This window comes from Topomyia yanbarensis, chromosome 3, assembly GCF_030247195.1.
Source record: "Topomyia yanbarensis strain Yona2022 chromosome 3, ASM3024719v1, whole genome shotgun sequence".
Classification (NCBI taxonomy): Eukaryota; Metazoa; Arthropoda; class Insecta; order Diptera; family Culicidae; genus Topomyia; species Topomyia yanbarensis.
This window is the reverse complement of record NC_080672.1, coordinates 163358791-163378771: the sequence shown is the minus strand read 5'-3', so window position 1 is coordinate 163378771 and position 19981 is coordinate 163358791. Positions and strand designations below refer to the sequence as shown.

The 19981-nt window shown below is 37.0% G+C and overlaps 2 protein-coding genes across 3 annotated transcripts in view; both read left to right on the top strand.

Annotated features, from left to right (window-relative positions):
* Positions 1 to 18062, top strand: part of LOC131689866 (glycosyltransferase 25 family member) — a 31092-nt gene extending 13030 nt beyond the window's left edge. The window contains exons 1-4 of one of the 2 annotated variants that reach the window (XM_058975212.1): positions 16087 to 16219; positions 16323 to 16852; positions 16916 to 17119; positions 17179 to 18062. In XM_058975212.1, coding sequence (XP_058831195.1) covers positions 16214 to 16219; positions 16323 to 16852; positions 16916 to 17119; positions 17179 to 17848 — 1410 coding nt within the window. In that variant the 5' untranslated portion in view covers positions 16087 to 16213 and the 3' untranslated portion in view covers positions 17849 to 18062. Of the gene's footprint in view, positions 1 to 16086; positions 16220 to 16322; positions 16853 to 16915; positions 17120 to 17178 lie in introns of those variants that run through there. The other variant, XM_058975211.1, reaches the window with a different exon arrangement.
* LOC131689867 (zinc finger protein 708-like) lies at positions 14440 to 16088 on the top strand. The gene is made up of 2 exons (XM_058975213.1): positions 14440 to 15876; positions 15938 to 16088. The coding sequence occupies exons 1-2, from the start codon at positions 14530 to 14532 to the stop codon at positions 15959 to 15961; spliced, it is 1371 nt and encodes a 456-aa protein (XP_058831196.1). The 5' UTR covers positions 14440 to 14529; the 3' UTR covers positions 15962 to 16088.
* Positions 18063 to 19981: the final 1919 nt, after the last annotated feature.

The window sequence follows — 19981 nt, the reverse complement described above, 5'->3', positions numbered from 1 at the left end:
CTCGTTTTGCTTGCCAGAGTGTGGGGAGTAATTTCAATTTCTCTTAACTGCACAGAGGATAGGGACATCACTGCCCCTGGGTACTATGCCGTTTTGACATTTGGGTGGAAAACGAATCGTTTACATGGCAAATCGGCAGGAAAACAAACCGCTTCTGGGCTTTAAGGGGAGGGAGGTAGTATAAAAATGTGAGATCTCAGTATGGGTATTTTAAACATCGAATACCTATCTCAATATAACGAAATTCTAAAACCAAGTATAACGTCATGCTTTCGTATGCTATACGTTTAAAAATTTGTTTTAATCCATTATCTTTTCCCCTTGGCATTAATCGATAACAATTACTTTCTGAAAAAAATGAGAAGATACTCAGACTAACACTTCAGACAAAATGTGGGCATAAATTCTAAACTTAAATGAACAACCCACACAATCTGCTGCTGGAGAGAGTAAATTCTAGCTTTAAAATTATCAGTTTTATGTTATAGAACTGTCTAAATTATGAATCTAAAAATGAACCATGCCGGAACGTGTCCTTAGGTCGTTATTTGACTCGAAATTATTTTCCCCAATCCATCGAACGGGAATGTATGTGCTGAGTATTCTATATATACTTAAAACACAGTTCTAAACATTTTTCGAAAGGAGCAACAAAGTGAACAGCAGCTCAAAACCAAATCTGTTTTGTAATAAATCTAAATCTTCTGCTGTGATTGTTTCCGTCACGATTTCGCTTTTAAACTCCTATATTAACATGTGTCCGACGCGGTACCCGGGTACCTTTTTAGGTTTCAATTAATGAAATTCTCATGTTTTATCCATAGCTAGAAATTGAAACTTTGTGACATCTTAGAACTTCACTAAGTTAAGCTGTTCGGTTAATAATATTGTTGATATAGGAGGAGGGGGAGTGAGGAGGGGTTCCTGAATTTTTTTACTACATAACAGGCCGACGACCCACAAAACTGAAATGCCAATAATTAAGGTAATTTTTAACCGATTTTGATACTTTTAAGTGTTTAGGATTCAGGAACTCATCCACTTTTAGACTTGGTGAAAATGAATATGGTTGCTTGATTCGGTTTTCGGGAATCCGGATTTCCGGAAGCTTGTTCCGGTGTTGGGATGGTTCTATCACATTCGCCCGAATGAAATTCGCCCGAAAGTCATTTGCCCTAATGACGTTCGCCCGAAAGCCATTTACCAGAATGGACCATTTACACGAATGCCATAAACCCGAATGGACCACTCGCCCGAACATCATTAAGCCGAATACCACATTCACTCAAGCTTATTATAAAATCGGTAATTGTCTAGTTTAGAAACTTTAGTGATAGAGGTCCGATTTAAATGCGGTTTTTTGCCAAAAGGGTGTATTTTAACCTAAATAACCCAAATCAAAGCGGAAATGGGAAATAATTACCCAAGGTTTGAAAAACTGAACAACAACAAGTGAGCTTATGCAGCGGAGCCAACGTGATGCGACTTGGTCGCATATCCGAGGCCAAGGATCCGAAGCGGCGCAAAGCCGCTGAAGTTCCGTTGTACGAGGCGTTGATCTACCTGTCGCTGGAGTTATAAGCAAACCTGTGATCCTCTCGTTTGCCCGGTTTACTCAAACATAGGGGCTATAGCTAGTTTAAAGCCGACTGAGCGGCAGCAAAGTCGGACAGTACATTAGAAAGCGATGTGGCGTAGCCACATTAGTCAACAGAACACTGACCAATGTGGCTACGCCATATCGCTTTTAGGTGTACTGTCCGACGCCGCTGAGGTTCCCTTACCAACGCTAAAAATGCTCTTCAGGTGCATATAGGGCGCAGTTGTCAGCTCGAGCAGTGGAATCTCGTGATAAACCGAACAAAATAATAAGATATCTTTCGGAAACATCACCAATCAAGGTAAATATATATTAAGATGTTCCGTTAACTAGTTTAATCATTTAAATTAATAATAATATCATGCAGGGTGGAAGTTCATTTGGCATAACATCGTTAGTAAATAGTAGCTCATAAAGGTTATGTGGCGAAGCTAGTGTGATGCGGTTTTGCCACAATTGCCGAGGTCTAGAAACCGAAGCGGAGGTACCTCCTCAGCAAACCTGTGATCCATTGGTGTGCTTGGTTTACTGAAACATAGGGGTTGATTCCTTCTTTAAATATGAGCAGTTCTTTGAGTTTGTATACCAAATAGCCCTTGCAATCAAACTGGTGATCTCCTCGTTTGCCCGGTTTACTAACACTTAGGGATTGATTCCTTCGTTTAAACATGAGCAGCTAGGGGTTGATTGCTTCTTTCAAACGTGAACAAATCCTTGGATCAACATGCCAAATAAGTTTGCAAGGAAACTCGTCTGTCCGGTTTACTCAAACATAAGGTTTGATTCCTTCTTTCAAAACAAGAGCAATTTCTTGGATTTATATACCAAATAGCTCTCTACATAATATTGGATTTCGAGACAGCTGTGATAAACGTTGTAGAAGTTTTTTTTTCCTGTGCTGCCCTTCACGGATGATTTTTCCATCTAAACCAAAGTTTTTTCAGAAAACTAAAACAACTTGATCAGCAAACAAAATATTCGGAAGCTCACCGAATACAACTCATTTAAAAACAAGTTGTTCCCTTGGCTTTCTACCCCATCAAGGTATTCCAAACGCACTCGAAGAATTGAGCAAAAGTTGTCCAAAGGTTCTCGACGATTTTTTGGATTACATTAGTAAAAATTGTATTTTCGGTAGGAAGGAAGCTTACAAAAAGCCTCTCGATGACCACTCTTTTCCCCCACTTCGTGGTCAGTGTTGTGTACCCAAAAATGGGTATAGTTTAGTACAACACTAAATTATACCCTAAATTAGGTTACGCTCTTTTGGCGTACCTACCTTTGCAGAAAGCAAAATAAAAACATCTGCTTTCGAGACGTCAGTCTCCTTTTGCAGTGTGTGATCAAAAAGATAGAAGTGTTTTTCTTTAACGGTTAAAAAGAGTTCCCTTTCTCCCTGTGTTTGACAGAGATTAAGTGTTGGTTCCTGCTTCTGGGGTTTGCCTTCTCTTCGGAAACTGCGCCTTTCTGCTGGACCACCTCCCGGACGGTCGGGAACATAACAACTGGCGACGAGGACAACCCGGAACGCGGCTCGACGGACAGATTCCAGCGACTCGAAGGACGGTCATCCGGACGATCGAAAGCGCGTGGCCATTGGAGCGCGGAAAAAAAATTGTCGCTGTTTTTCCCAGTGGACTTCTGGAGAGCGAGCATCGAATCCGACGGTGTGGTAGCAAATTCTAGTGGGCCTTCCGCTAATAAGCAGGTGATCGATAGTCGGCACTGCGTTTTGTCGATATGGCGCATACAATAGCAGCCTCTATCGAGCCTTTCCGGAACGGAACGTCGTTCGGAGATTGGGCTACACGGTTGAAATATTTTTTCATCGTGAACAAAATATATGACGATTCTGACAAAAGAGCATATTTAATCACGTTGTGTGGTCCAGTTGTTTTTTCTCAACTGAAATTGCTTTACCCTACGGGTAATTTTGAAAATGTTCCATACGAGGATCTTATTAGCAAATTAAAGACTCGTTTGGATAGATCTGAATCGGATTTAATACAACGACTTCGTTTCAACACTCGCATTCAGCAACCAGATGAAACATTGCAAGATTTTGCTTTGTCATTGCGGTTACAAGCAGAATATTGTAACTATGATGATTGTAAGGACCAGGATTGTCTGGATAGAATTGTTGCCGGAGTAAAGGATACTGAATTGAAAAAAAAGTTGTTAAGCGAGGATAAATTAAATCTTGCTAAAGTCGACAAAATTTTAGAAACTTGGAAGATGGCAACTGTCAATTCCAAATCATTTTCTGATAATCGCGACGAAATTTTAGCTATGAATTGTTTTCCTGCTGTTGGCAGAGGGAAAGTATTACAGAATTTGACTGATGTTTACGAAACTAATTGTGGTAAATAGGGTGAAACGAGGATAAAACACGCATCCCAGTCATAAATAGAATTGACAATAAACTCTTTAACGACCATCGTTTCAAAAAAGTACATTTTGAAGACGTCAGAGAATCTCAAGGTTATGTGCCTGTAGAGTATAGTAAAGCATTTAGAAAACAACCAATCTTAGACAAACGTATTTGTTATTTTTGTGGACTACGAGGACATGTGGCAAAGAAATGTTTCAAACAACGAGAACAAAAACTACAACCGCTTAATCATATGGATGTTCAAGATAACAGTAATGTCGACATATCTGATTTCAATCGTTTGAGCAAAAGCATTTCGTATAATAATGATATGTCTGACTCAACCGTTTCTAGTGACTCAGATGACTTATGTTGTTTGCATGTCTCATCTGTTAACAAAATTAATAATCCTTCCTTAGTAAATTTGAAAATTGAAGGTATAGAGTTGCAGATGGAGCTCGACTGTGGTTCTTCTGTGTCTGTTATGAGTAAATGTCTTTATTTTTCTCGTTTTTCAAAACCCATTTGTAAATCCTCCACTAAACTGAGCGTAGTAAATGGTGCTGAATTGCAACTATTAGGGGAGGTTGATGTTTTGGTAAAATTTAAGGGAGTCAAAGCAAGTTTGAAATTGTTGATTATAGATTGTCAAAATGATTTCTATCCGTTACTTGGAAGAACATGGTTGGACGTTTTTATTCCCAACTGGAGAAATTTTTTTAACTGGTTCCTTTCCAGTAAATAAGACTTGTGAAAAAATAATGTTATGGCAAAAATTAAACAAAGATTTGCTAAGATTTACGATAAAGATTTTATTACACCTATAAATAGTTCAGAAGCTAAATTTATTCCTAAAACTGACACTACAATACGAAATACCTTTTATATTGAAGGAAATAGTAACAAATATTTTTAGAAAATCAGAAATTGAAAAAAATATTACACCTATCCAATCTAATGACATTGACTGTAAGTTGTCAACACAGCAACTATTAATACCAAAACAAAGCTTTTCTTCTAAATGGAAGGAATTTACAAAACCGTCTCACCTTACCTGGCATACTATTCTACTATTGGTAGCTAATTTCTCAAAGGCGATGGAAATGGGGTGGATAGTAAATGGAATAGATCGTAGTGAAGTTGGAAAATATTTAGTTGCTTTTGTGGCAAAATTTGGACAGATTTTTTAGTTTTTGACACTGGTCCTCTTTTAAATTCCTTTAAACTATGTTTAAAAAACAAAGAATCAAAAATCTAAACTGTCCTCCGTATAATCCTGCTAGTAATGGCCAGACGGCGAGATGTATAAAAACGGTAGAAGAAATGATAAAAAAGATTTTACTGAATCCAGGTATTTTGGAGTTGATTTTGAAGGTCCAGATAAATCTATTGTTATATAACTTTATAAATTCTTTGACGAAAGATGGTATATTTCCATCCGTAAGAGTTTTATCGTATAGACCTAATATGTTAACTGATTTGTTAATTAACAAAAAGAAAACTCAACGTTATTTATTATTGCAAAGCGAGTGTCCGTTAATTATTCCATGCACAGTAACGTGTTTAAAAAGATTTTCTATCAATACTTGCCAGATTCAAATTGGAAGCATTCCAATTCTCGTCTATCGTACTCAGCTTAGAATTTCTGAAAATCTGGACTAGATGGTTCGGTCAAACGCGCTGACTACGGCCAGGTCGCCATCGAGCATGCTGACAATGACAGCAACGAAGAATTATGACTGGAGCAAGAAGAGATTATACGGCTCATCGAAGTTCCGCGGCTTAATTGGTCAGTGGCAAAAGGATTGTCGTGTGACGGCGAGGCTTTGTTTCCAGTTTTGTTCCGTGGTTTCCCAGAAGAGACTTCCGCGGCAAAGAAGCGATCGAGAAAACGCAAGGCAGTGATGAATGCTTTCGAAGCATTCTCTACTAGATTCAAGAGATTTAAGATTCCAAAAAGTTTCAATGATTTTGTGACTTACAATTTGTCTTGTCGATTACTGTCGATTTTTCGTTTTGAATAGTTTGATTAGAAAGTTGTTAAATGTTTGTAAATATTAGATATGGTAATATCTTTTCGAAAATAGTATAATTTTCTTCCTAAATGGGAAGGACTGTTGTGTACCCAAAAATGGGTATAATTTAGTACAACACTAAATTATACTCTAAATTTGGTTACGCTCTGTTGGCGTACCTACCTTTGCAGAAAGCAAAATAAAAACATCTGCATTCGAGACGTCAGTCTCTGTTTGCAGTACGTGATTACAAAGTAATAAGTATTCTCATTGCAGTTGAAAACTGGAAAATCCAACCAGCGATAATCGTATTTTCTCTGGTTCTAAACAATAGAATCACGTCGAAAGTGGTGCGCTGTTTACGTACAATGATGCGCTATCCAGCGCACCACTGCCGACATCATGGATTAGCACTAAACAGGAGAAAACCCGACTGTCGCTGGACGGATTTTCCAGTTTTCAACTGCAACCAGAATAGTGTTTTATAAATCGTTATAAAAAAACTTTCCCTTCGTGGTCCCCAAGTGATACTAGTTATCCTGCATCTACTGAAACTGTTCCTGCTCTACTGGTCCACCTCCCGGACGGACGGATCTTTTAGTCAGTTTTCGAAAATGTGTCGAAAAAGATTACTAGGACCACCAATAATGTGGAACGGTTTGTTAAGCCGTGGAAATCCTACATTCTATGGTGTGTTGAAGCAGTTACAGCTTGAAGAGAAAAGCCCTAGTACGGATGTTTTGCGTACACTACAAACTGAACCAACAGCTGAAAAGTCTAAAAAGAACTCACGAAACGACCTAAAACTGGAAACCCTAGTTAAATCTCACAAACCAGGTGATTGGATTAACTATTTGACTGGTTTACTGTCCATAAAAGTTTAAGAGTCCCATAAGGATTTTTGCCGAAAGTGAGTTATCTGTTGATTTGTATTATGTGTCACCACTGAATCACGATGCACAATTAAGATTACCAGGTTTGTTTAGAAAATATCGAAAAAATACCAAAACATGGTTGTCCCATCCATAAGGCTCAATGAAAATGTAAATCTTGAACAGCGTTTTTCTCGGCTTGCTGTTTTTCAATATAGGACTCTTATGCTTTTATGGGCAGTATAGCTTTAGTGTTAACTTCTTCATAGCATCAAATGTTATAAAATTTGTATTTCAGCTTAATAAATTAAATTTTTTGATTGACATTTCGATGTTTTTCGGGTATATGGAATTCGGGCGAATGGCATTCGGGTTTATGTTGCATTCGGGCGAATGTCTTTCGGGTGTTCGTAGCATTGGGGTGAATGTCATTCGGGTAAATACACCCCCCCCCCCCCCGGAACGGAAATTCCGGAGCAGGTTCTCGTGAGACCGTGAGTGGCCATTCCAATCCAATTCCACTTTTAAAATTGCCATAGGGTCTCTTAACAATAAATAACAGACTTCCGAGACAATCTGAAGAGTTTTGATTCTCATATTGCTAGGATATTATAAAATTTACAAATCATACCCTAGTACTGGAACACTACTCCGGAAAATCCGGATTACCAAGAACCAGATCCGCTCATCCGGTTCTATTTTACAGTAATAAAAAGTGGACGAGTTTCTGAATCCAAAACATCTAAGTGTCCAAATCGGTTAAAGCAAACCATAGTTATGAGCATTTCAATTTGTGGGTACCCGGCTACCCTCGTTGACCTGTTAAAGGTGTTTTTGTTGGACACATAACTGTTAAACACAACGTTGTTGAGTATACCCTAAGGAATTTGATTGATCTACAATATCAATCCTTGCAAACCTGTGATAACAAAAAAAAATACCGATCAGTGCTTCATCCTGATCAGACGGTATTACTTTTGTGTTGACTACAAAGGATCGCTTTTGATTAGCTTCGTAGTTTTTTTAAACAAACTGAAGCTGCTCTAACATAACTCAATCTTCACGTCCCACAGTGGAGCATCCAATACACCAAACCTGATCAAAATTATTTTGAAGGTTTTTATTTAACAAAACACTTATAACTCAATATGGATGGAGGGTACTGGAAGAAAAATTGTTCGAATCAATTCACCCTGAAGTGATAATTTACTTTTCTCGTTGTTGAATTCATCCTTTTAGATTAATATACCTATGCATAATTAAAATAAGGATGGTTCTGAAATTAAACCTGTACGGAACTTTTAGTAAGGATTCAGGAAGAAGTCGAAAAGGGCACCGCGACAAGCTGAATAAATTGGCTCAATTTGCGCATTACCCACGTAGTTCGGAGATTAATTAGCACGTCTCAAACCTTTTATTAGTGTTTTGTACAATATGATTGTTTTCGAACCCAAATCAGCTTTTTCAAATCATATCAGCTGTTTGGTAAATGAGGAACACTTTCCGGGACGTTTTACCATGTGGGACTAGACCTTAACAGCGGGGACTGTCCGACCAATACGGGACGTCTCGTCATATCAGAGTGCAATATTTTGCGACACTTACTTTATTCACCCAAAATTTTAGAAAAAATTGATTATGTCGGCCAATTGTCTAGAGTGCGGATTTAGTTCAAGGAGGTCATCGAATTTGAATGTTTTGTAAACGTATTTGCGTGGAAAGGAAATATTCCTTCTTGTAACTGATGTCCTTCCATTCCTACTTGAAATCAATCAAGTTGAAGAGCAGTCATATGTCAGTAATTTTTCCGAACGTTTCAATATTCTATCTCTCTTGTATGAAAAGTTAGTGCGGGCGCCCTCTATGCGGTCACAGGTGGAATTAAAATTTTCTAACCAAAACATAACTCATTATGTACTACAATTCTTCTGAGCATACTAGCATAGGGGGAATCGAGTACCGATACACAATCTTGTACTGCTGGGCCCCATGCGAAACGGACTCAGACATCACTTCGTTAAAAGTTTAATAACTTCTTTTTTCAAAGCCGGATTGACTAGCAGTCATTTTTCAACAGATTTTAGAAAGAAGAAGAAATTACCTTTCCAACGGAATACTATGTTTTGTACTGTTGTTAAAAATACTTTGCGGTATGCGATATGAAAGTACCCATTATTTTGCGATTTTTTCATTAAAAATATACGCTCTACATTTTTAGTAAGAAGCTTCTTTGTTTAAATAGAAATTTAGGGAAAACTTTAAATTCCGCATCCAACGACCTATTTATGATCGAAATTGGTTGAAAAATGGTAGAGGTCTTAATTTTTTTTTTTTAAATTAGAAACTTGCTCGCATGAACTTTTAAGGGGACAGTCTCATATAAAATTTTCAAAAAATCATTTTTTTTTGCTCAATTACGTATACATTCAAAAGTATGTGTGTAAATTTTGAGCTTGAAATTGGAAAAAATAACGGAAGATATAATTATAGCATTTTATAGTGCGAGACAATACCGCATCAACTCCTTAAGAGAAGAATAATGAGTAATTTTCATGGAAAAATCGCAAAATTATGGTTGTTTTCATATTTTGACCCAAAGCCGCAAAGTATCTATAACACAAGAACATAACATAGCATAACATTTTGAAAGGTCATTTCTTCTTTTTTCCAGAACACTCAAAACATTTAAAATCGGTTGAAAATGCGCGCTAGTGGGTTTTCTCCATGTAAATTGTTGAAAAATCCCATACAAACTTCAGTTATGAAATGTGAATGTTACATTAATATTTCTTGTAAATACTCACATTACGTTTATGTACCAGCAAATAGTGTCTATATACTACCGCTAATTGCAAAAATTTATGTGTAAAACTAATAGACATGACGTTTACATTTTCATCAGTGTCCAATTACTTTGCACAAGATCGATCATCTTTGTATGGTTAGGATTAAAAAAAGTTTTAATATCGATTGTATTGATTGATTGTTGAATATTTCATTACACAGTGGGATCAAAATACATTCGTATAGCTGAATATTTTTAGAAATAGCCCACTTTAAAGTATGGCATGTACAAATAAAGTAAATGTAGTGCCAAATCGGATAACAAATAGTTTATGAACTTACTGTAAGTCGAACTTACTCCACAGTTAAGATTGGACAGAGAAAGGATAAAATTCGCAAACGAAAAAAGCAGTTTTTTCACACCGTATGTCAGATCTTCATAAAAATCAATCAGCAGTACTGTAACAACATTCTACATACGCTGATTGATTTTTATGAAGATCTGACATACGGTGTGGAAAAAACTGCTTTTTTCGTTTGCGAATTTTGCGCATTCTCTGTCCAACCTTAAGAGGCAGCAGAGAAGGGCATTTGCGCGTGGAATGTCTGCATTAGAGAGTTAAGGTGAATGCCCTATAAATAATATGTTCAAACCTTCACCCAGTAGGTTTCTTAGCGTGGAGTTTTCGCAGGGTTATCCTGCAATAGTCACGTATGATAATAACCGACAACGAATGTAATGTCAGGACATTACTTTTAATGGAGCATTTCACTAGTTGATCGGCGAAATAAGTAAAATGAACATTGAGTTATATAGCCGAACATAAAATAAACCGGTATTAATGTTGATGGTATGGTTCTACGGATTATTATAAAACTGTGTTTATAGCAGCATATACCATGTTGAAAACAGCATTGCATGTAAAATTCACATGAAATTTATAATGCATCAGAAGTTTTTCGATTGCATGTATTTGTATTATAAACAATTCCGTAGCATGTGGTTGACCGGTTTGACTTCCTCCAAGTGCGTCAACCGTTGAAGGTGGAGAAATCTCAATCTGCTTTGTAAAATAAGTTTATGTTAAAAAAATAAATCACAATGAGTGTGCTTTTCAATTTTAGTCCAAACCATAACGATTTTCCTGCATATTTCCTTTGGTGTTTTTCTTCTGAATTCAAGTTCAAATTATTAAATACTATTCCCATTTCCGCAATCCGATAAGATAACGCAAAATAAAATGTGATTTAAACATTTTAATTAAAAGTCAATAGCGAGAGTATCGATATTTCATTCTCAATGCTTCTAGTGTATCGATATTTTAGTTTTTCAAATATTCATATGCCAGTATCGATATTTTTTAAAATATTGGCCAATCCTAAATCGCACTACCGCCTGCCAGAAGAAAATTCTAGAGAAAATTTTCAATAGGACGTAAGTAACATTGAGAGCCTCTCTTTGTTTACTTTCTCTTTCGTTTATTACGACGTCATTACAACACTTTGCACTAATTTTCCAGTACATATCGAAAGGCGACGGTTTTTACTAGAATATTATGCAAAGAGTTTAGTAGTAAATGTTGAAATGGCCGAGTAATGAACAGAAGAGAAAGACCCCAAAGAGAATCTCTCATTGTTACTTACGTCCTATAGAAAATTTTCTCTAGAATTATCCAAAGAGTGTATACACCCACCGCAGTGCACTCTGGAGCGCGAGCCGTGATGAATTTATCTCACCACGCCAAACATAATTTAAAGAGTAAGAGAGTGGTGTCTCTCGCACCCAACCATCCCTTCGCCAGGGTTGCCACCATTTTTCAAAGAAAATCTGGCAGTTCAATTTAAAATATCTGGCACTTGGCAGCGACCTCATAGTCATCGAAATTTGGCATATATTTTAGTTTTCGTAGAATGCATCAATCGATTTTTGTAAAATTTGGGACATGTTTACCCAAATTTCCAAATCATGTATGCAGCTGCTTCCAAAAATTAAAAATCTGACAGAATGAGAGATTTGTCTTTTTGTCTGGAAGTTGCCAAAACCTCTGGCTGTGCCAGATAAATCTGGCATAATGGCATCCCTGCCCTTCGCACGCGCACACTTGAAATCCGTTTATTGAACTCCGAAAAACCAGCATTCTGCTTTTTCTGTGATGTATGCTAATCATTGTATGCATCATTGGATGTCAGGCACGCCTGTGCATCATTGGATGTAATGATGCCTGACGGCAGTCATTGAATATATTCCAACCAGAGTTTGTGCTGCCACAAAACGTAACAGCTACTACGAGGTCACAAACCAAACTGACGATTTTTTTGTTATGTACCGTTTTTATACGTGGCGAAGTACATTGGATAACAAAGGGGCAATCCTAGCAATGCTCGCTGCTTGGCTGAATCGTACGGACCAATCAGCGCAGATAATTACCACTTTCATCAAATACATTTTTTTCGTTATCTATAGTAGACGTTCATTTTACGGAATCGAATACAATATATACGTGTACATATTTCCGATCGGATTATTCAAAAATATAGCGATTTGGATCAGTACAACAGAAGTTATTCGCATTTGAAGACTGGGAAAATATCTCAGCAGAAATTTTTGAAAATGGACCCCCATACTGAAACGCTAGAAGTATTTTACTTAAAAAAGTTGATTTAAAAAACATGAATTCTTGAAAAGAAAAATCTGTTCAAATCTATCTGCTATATGTATAAAAGTCAATGTTTTTATATATTTGATTTATTGACTCCCAAACGGCTTAACCGATTTCCGTAAAAAAATATACGTGGTAGACATTTGTTATGAAGCGTATTTGTGTGCTATTGGTTAGGGATTATCTGCCCGCCAGATGGCGCTTCGGGACAAATTGTGTTTTACTCCTATTTCGTTGAAAGTCGCAGCATCGTGCGACGTGTATTAGCTAGTTACATATCAAAACTACCACAAATTTAAAGTTTACTTGAACCGCCACACAGTGGCGTAACTAGATCAAATCCATGGCTAAAATTATTTCGCATGTTCTTAAGCTTTTTTATACGACTTTAACAAGCGACGTTAGTCAATTTATGTCCAAAATATGATAATATGAAACCTCCTTGCAGTATGATGCAGTGCCGCAAATAAAAGAATTCCACAAACGTTATTATTTTTCAAAATAAACGTGTTTTAGACTAATCTATCAGTTTGAGGGAACCTCGTATTGAGATTTAGTCTGTTTCATCTTTTTTCATAAATTAAAACATTTTGTTTCAAGTTCATATGTTTATATTGCTTTACTGGTTTTCTTATTGTAGAAAAAAATAAGTTTTTGGGAATTCGGTAATAGAAATCTATCTATGATTATCGTATTCAAGCTGGATTATTTACGTTAACTACGATCCGGAAAAAAGGAACTGGAATTAGAAGGTTGCATAATTTGTTTGAAGTTTCGCTTACGTTTCCAAGGCAAATTTGATTCTCTTATATTTGAGCAAAAAACACGACATTTTCAAAAGGCTGTAAAAAACCAAGTTGGATTAATTGGGAATGTTTTCTTCATGCAACAGTGAGAAGACACTCCAAATAATCTTTCCCTCTTAACGGATTTATCCAACATTCCTCAACAAGGTACTTTTCTGACTAAAGAATAGGATGAAAATTGAAAAAAGTGAGCTCTTTTTTAAAACCTACCCAAAAATGAAAAACAAAAGCAAAAACTGACCCCAGTTGATTGTAGTTGCTGAAGTTTGCTATGAAAAGCACTATTAATTCAAATTATATACAGCGCCAATTCGTTAGTTGGGTCACGACTGCGCCCCAACTAGCGAATCGTATCCGTTAAGGGACCATTCATAAATTACGTAACGCAAAAATTGCCCAAAATTAACTCCCCCCTCCCCCCATGTAACAAATTGTCACAAATTTCTTCATCCCCCCCTCCCCTGTTACGTAACGAATTCCTAGAAAAAATTTTTTTTCTTCGGTGAAAACATGTTACGTAACGATCTAGCTAACTCCCCCTCCCCCCTATGTCACAACATGTCACAACTTGTTGTACCCCCTCCCCCCCTTAAAAGCGTTACGTAATTTATGAATGGTCCCTAATTGGTGCAACTGAAATTTTTTTATTAGATCGCCACAGAAATCAACCAATAAGCCGCTTGAAATCTATGACTTTCAAACGTCAATCAGTTTTTGACTTTCAGTTTTGACATAAGAGTGTCTTTTAGTTGGGGCATGCCTGAACTAGCGAACACCCAACTAACGAACAGCCCAACTCTCGGCCAACCTCCAAGTGAACCTCCAACTAACGAATTTGCGCTGTATTGACTTTGGGTAATGAGTTTTTGAGCAATCTGAAAAATTGAGGAATAATGGCTTTCAAGCTAATCAAATGTGTAAAAAAATCACTGATTTTAAATTATTGCATTCAAAAATTATCAAACGGTTTTCGTTGCTTTATTTTTTTTAGCAAAACGTTTGAGTATGTCTCGACGAACAATTTAAGCTGAAAATATGGACAAATAAACAAAAACAATTTTTTTTCTATTTTGTTACGATTTGAAGTGAGTTGTGCCTCTGTGCGCCAGTTATATTTACGTGAAATTTTTTGTGTTGTTTTCAACTGACTCATCTGAAACTGCATTTGTCAAAACATGTAAGATTCACCTGAAAAGTTTGATGGGAAATATCTGTGTATCATTTCAGGTGAATTTTAGGTGCGATTTTTTGCAGTGTAGGCTGCGAACAAATTTCTCAAAATATTACCTGGCATCCCGGTCGTTTTTGACATAAAAAGAAAAACATAAACAGTGCGACTGCTGATTATTTTCTTTTAGTGTGCTAATCATTTCATTAGTTCTATAAAATCGAATAAATTGAGGTTTAAAGTGCATTACGGGATGACCTCCAACGGTGGTGGCGAATCGTTTCCCGCAAATGTGACAATATTGCAATACTTATTAGAAAATGACACGACTGCGGCAGTGTCTAAATCGACAGGCGTTAGCTCTAGTACGAAGGAGGTATCTGATACGTTGGTAAACAGGTTGGGAATAAAGAACAGCAAAAAAGATCCCGAACCTATTACGGTGTACGAATGTCCTAAATCTGGCTGTGGTAAGCATTATCTACAACTAGAGCATCTTAAAGCGCACGAGAAAATACATTCCGGCGATTTGGTCTGCAAATGGGAGCCACACCCAGAGTTGCGAGAGTATGAAAACACTGGTGGGAGTGGTTTGAAGTTTTTGTTGCAGAACGAACACTTGGAGTTGGTATACGAAGAAAGTGATGACGTCTCAACGGAAGCCTCAATGAACGACGGATCACATGATTCTGAAAATCTCAATGAAGCTAATGCATCAGAAAGTGTATCTGCGGATGAAGCGAAAATCTACGACTCTGATCAGAACGCTGAATGCACGACTACCAGTTCCAAGCGAATGATTCACGTATTTGATGCCGATGTGAATTTGGAAGATAATTTTATTGTTTTGGAGGAAGATCCTGACGAGTATGTACAAATTTGCTCCAACCAGGATGAGTTAATGAGAATAACATCGACAAGAGCGCGAAAGTATCTTTGTCCCTGGGGAGGATGTGGGAGGGCTTACACTAAATCATCGCATGTGACTGTTCATTTGCGGTCGCATACTGGCGAAATGCCCTTTGCTTGCACCTGGGAAGGGTGCCAAGGTCGGTTTTCGCGGGCTGAAACACTTACACGTCACTTTAGAAAACATTCTGGTGAGCGCAAATTCCTTTGTCCAGAATGCCCAGCAAGTTTTGGTCGAAGCGATCATTTGCGTGGCCATATAAAACGACACAACATCAATAATTCTGTGATAGACAAAATAATCAAAATTCCGGAAAAAGTCAAACATGCTCCTCGAACATCCAAGCTTTCGGCCATAGCAACCAAACAGGCGATAAATACAAAACGAAAACGAAAATCTTCCACACCAGCATCCAGTTCAACGAGAAACCATCGTTGTGCACATCCTGGTTGTGATAAAAGTTATACGCGAGCTAGTCATCTCAAAGCACACGAAATTCTTCACGGGGAGACTCAACCTTTTTGCTGTCCTTGGGAAGACTGCGATCGTTCATTTTCTCGTTCGTTCGAGCTTTCACGTCATCGTAGGCAACATACCGGGGAGAAGAAATTTGTGTGTCATATTTGCCAGCAGGCTTTCATGCGAAGTGATCATCTGTCGATGCACGTCAAGCGACATATTTTCAGAGCGGTAAATGTTGTTTTACCATTTGGTTTGGAATTGTAGTAATTTTTTTTATATTTTACTGTAGCATAAAGACGACGAGATGGTTTAAATTGGATAGCTTATTTCACATCGGTCGCAACGCAGGATTTAATATTTACTGTTAATAAATTATATTTGTTGTACATTTCATCTGTTTTATTAAAAATATCAATGATCTGAAAAGTATACTCCATTCATAAAAAGAGATAAATATCACAAGAAATTAAGGAATAACACGCAAATCATTTAAAATAGGTGTTCTGTAAAATCAAAAATACATATGATATAAAGCCTAATTCTGCATTGCGGAATATTACATCTAATGAATGTGAGTTACATTTCGAATAACGATTACATAATTAAACGAAAATCGGTTTCGTTGAAAAGTCAATCTTAAGTTTCATGATCTCTTGAAACTCTTTTTTTTTCAGTTTCTAGATGCAGATGCCTTTATCACTGAGCCGCAAACTCTATCAAACCTGGTCAGCTTAAGTTTGCCGATTGTCGCACCGATGCTACTGTCCGATGGCTTATATTCTAACTTTTGGTGTGGAATGACTGCCGATTACTACTATCAGCGAACTGATGAGTACAAGGAAATTCTAAACTACGACAAAACCGGTCAATTTTCCGTTCCAATGGTGCATAGTGCAGTGATGGTGAATATCAACGTGCTTCAGTCGCTGAATCTGACATTTGATCCAAATCGACTACCTCCGGGACGGTATGATGGACCACTAGATGATATCATCGTTTTTGCTATTTCGGCCAAGTACAGCGGAATTACGATGTATATTTCAAATGCAAAAGTTTATGGCTACCTGCTAGTGCCTTTGGAACAAGGAGAAATAATTGAAAAAGATTTGGAGCAGCTGACTAACATCAAATTGTTCATTATTAATGAATATGGAGCGCTGAATCTCAAGGAAGATATGAAACATTTTGTAACTAGTATCCCTAAGTAGGATTCAAATAAATATATTGAATAGCGTAGGCTTTATTTAGTTTTTTTTTTATATTGCAGAGATAAGCTAGATTTGGCACACATTTACATGATTAATTTGGAAAGAAGATCTGAACGACGCAAGAAAATGATAAACAACTTTGATCAACTTGGTTTAGAGATAGAATATTTCCCAGCTGTCGATGGAAAGAAACTGAATGACGACGACCTTCGCGAGATTGGTGTAAAATTTCTACCAGGATACGCGGATCCATATCATCAAAGGTATTCAACTACTCAATAGTTGTCCATAAAATAAAACTGCTCTGTATTCATGTTCGTAGACCAATGACTATGGGTGAAATCGGATGTTTTCTTAGTCACTATTACATCTGGGAAAAAATAGTAGAGCTCAAACAAAATGAAGTATTGATCCTGGAAGACGACATTCGATTCGAGCCATACTTTAGGAGGCGTGTATATAATCTTTTAGCTGAAGCTCGACGCATCGGTGGATGGGATCTGATTTATTTTGGTCGTAAACGATTGCAGGAAGAGGATGAAAAATGGGTGGACGGGTCGAGTACTATGGTAAAGGCAGGGTACTCTTATTGGACTTTGGGTTATTTAATTTCACTGCAAGGAGCAAAAAAACTTCTTGAGGAAAGACCCCTTGAAAAATTGCTACCTGTAGACGAGTACCTTCCTATAATGTTTGACAATCATCCGAATGATTCGTGGGTTAGTAATTTCCAGAATAGGAACTTAGTCGCATGGAGTGCGGCACCATTGCTGCTATACCCAACTCATTACACTGGGGATGATGGGTACATTTCTGATACGGAAGACTCGGTCAGGATCGACAATGTTCTAAAGGTTAACAATGATACAACCGATAGCTCCATTGAGAAGAAAGGGGATAAAGAACAGCTAAATAGTAATATGTTTTTCGATTCCTCCGTGACTAAGGACGAAGCGGAACTGAGTGTCAAAAATAGGAGAAATGAACTATAGCACAACATAAAGAAGAACTTGACACTGTTCCAAAACAGGTTTACTGTCACATCCCACAAACGGTAAGTGCAAATGAACAAAACTATTTGATTTTAACGATTTTTGAGATCAATGGAACTATGACCAAAAATGATGTGCCTTATGCTTATAATGACTTAGATTATTATAATGCAAGTTTTATAGCTTAATACCAAATTAAAATAAAACAGCTACATTGAAGTTACTCTTGTATAATGAAAGAAAATTCCACATGATTAGAGATGACATGTAAAGCATTAGACCACACTTGCGCTGCTGCTATTGTTCTATTCGGATGTTTGTCGTGTTGAGAGTTACGGCAGTGAATCCGTTTTCCTAATTGGTCGCTTCGTCACGGGTATGAGCAAATGGAGTTTATGGAAATTTTCTTTACCAGTTCCAGCATAACAGGAATATAATGCGAAACATTCCAAAAAAAAATTTTCGTGATCGGGAACACCTCACCGAGTGACGGCACACATTGGCCGAAGGGTGGACAAAACCCTCAAAAAGTTATGTTCCAATTTTTGGTTTTTTTAATGGGAGTATGTCCTTTGGCATAATGGTCATTTGACATAATGGTCGTTTTGCATAAATTGAAATAGGGACAACACCCCACAAAGCATCATCTGATAATCAATCCGCTAGCAGCTTGCAATCCCAAGTTACATCTGTAAACTATGGTAGATCAGATGAGGCAACCTTTAGAGTCGTGCAAGTCGCATGGGTTTGGATGTGTTATTGTTCTAAAAGGAAACAAACTAAAAAACATTTTTCCTATAGTTTCGAGCTTAGAAATAGAAAAAGTATTGAGATACTAACTCACAGTACTAATCTGCATAAGAAAATGCCGTAACCCCCACACCCCTACAGATCCCTATTAGACCGGCAAAATTTTTGACTTTTTTCGGAACACTGCTAATTCAATTGGTAATTTGATGCACAAATCATATGCAAAATATGAGTTTCCGATAGCTCTAGTTCACCCACAAGAGGTTTCAAGTTTCTATAGTAATATATATATATATATATATATATATATATATATATATATATATATATATATATATATATATATATATAGAAACACGGAAATTTAAACTTAAATTCCACAGTAGATCTGCACTGCCCATAATCGCAAGTCAGTCCCATGTTCTATGGGATTCCCTATCTACATGGGACTGTCTTGCGATTATGCATAGTGCATACCCCAAAACTTATGACCACATAGCTTATTTTATTACGAACAGCTGTGTTGAAGGTTGCATATTAATTGGAGGTTCACCGACAGAATTATTTAACTTTGAAGACCATGTGCGAGAAAGAGAGGCAACACATTACTTTATATGAGAATATCTTTTTACTTCAAAATCGGATCAATTTGTCTTCAATAATGTTGAACCTTACATCTTAGGCTATATATCTGCAGATTGCGGGATGCACATGATGATACTGACATTTTTTATTGAATTTATTGTTTCTTTTGCCTATTTTTCATATATTTTCTCACACAAACTTGAAAACTCTTGAGAGTGAGCTAGAGTTTTCGGAAAAGCTCATATTTGACAAATATTATGTGAAGCCAATTATCGTTCAATTTAAGAGTCTTCCGAAAAAAGTCAAAATTGTTGCCGGTCTTATCCCTATGTAGGGGAGCCCGGGGCTTGGGGTAAGTTGGCGGAATCTCTTTTTCTCCGTTTCTATTAGGCATAAAGCGCTGCCTCTCGTTGTAATTTGTAATTATAATTTTGTAAATTTATTGAGCGTGATAACCTGTTAGTACAGACTTTGAATCAGGTCAAGCAAATGTATCACAAGTAATGTGAAACCCATTATCCAATGTGTTTTTTTTTTTGCAAAACGTTATGTTTTGTAGATTTTTTGGCGATATTGCGTTTTTGAGCATACTAAGTAAATTTTCTTAATTTTGAACATGTATTATTTAAAGTGATTTTCAATCTAATCCCCGAATGATTATATTTTTCGACAGAGCGTGAAAAGAGCTTTCAGTATCCGTATAGATATTACATCTATTCACAAACAATAGTTATTATTATTAATGTTAAATATTTTTTCTATAAAATATGCTGTTGGGGTAAGTTGGGGGTGACACAC

Coding starts and splice junctions, on each gene's coding strand:
- LOC131689867 (XM_058975213.1), top strand. CDS start 14,530: ATGACCTCCAACGGTGGTGGCGAATCGTTTCCCGCAAATGTGACAATA. Junction 15,877..15,937: donor AGCGACATATTTTCAGAGCG/GTAAATGTTGTT, acceptor ATTTTACTGTAG/CATAAAGACGACGAGATGGT.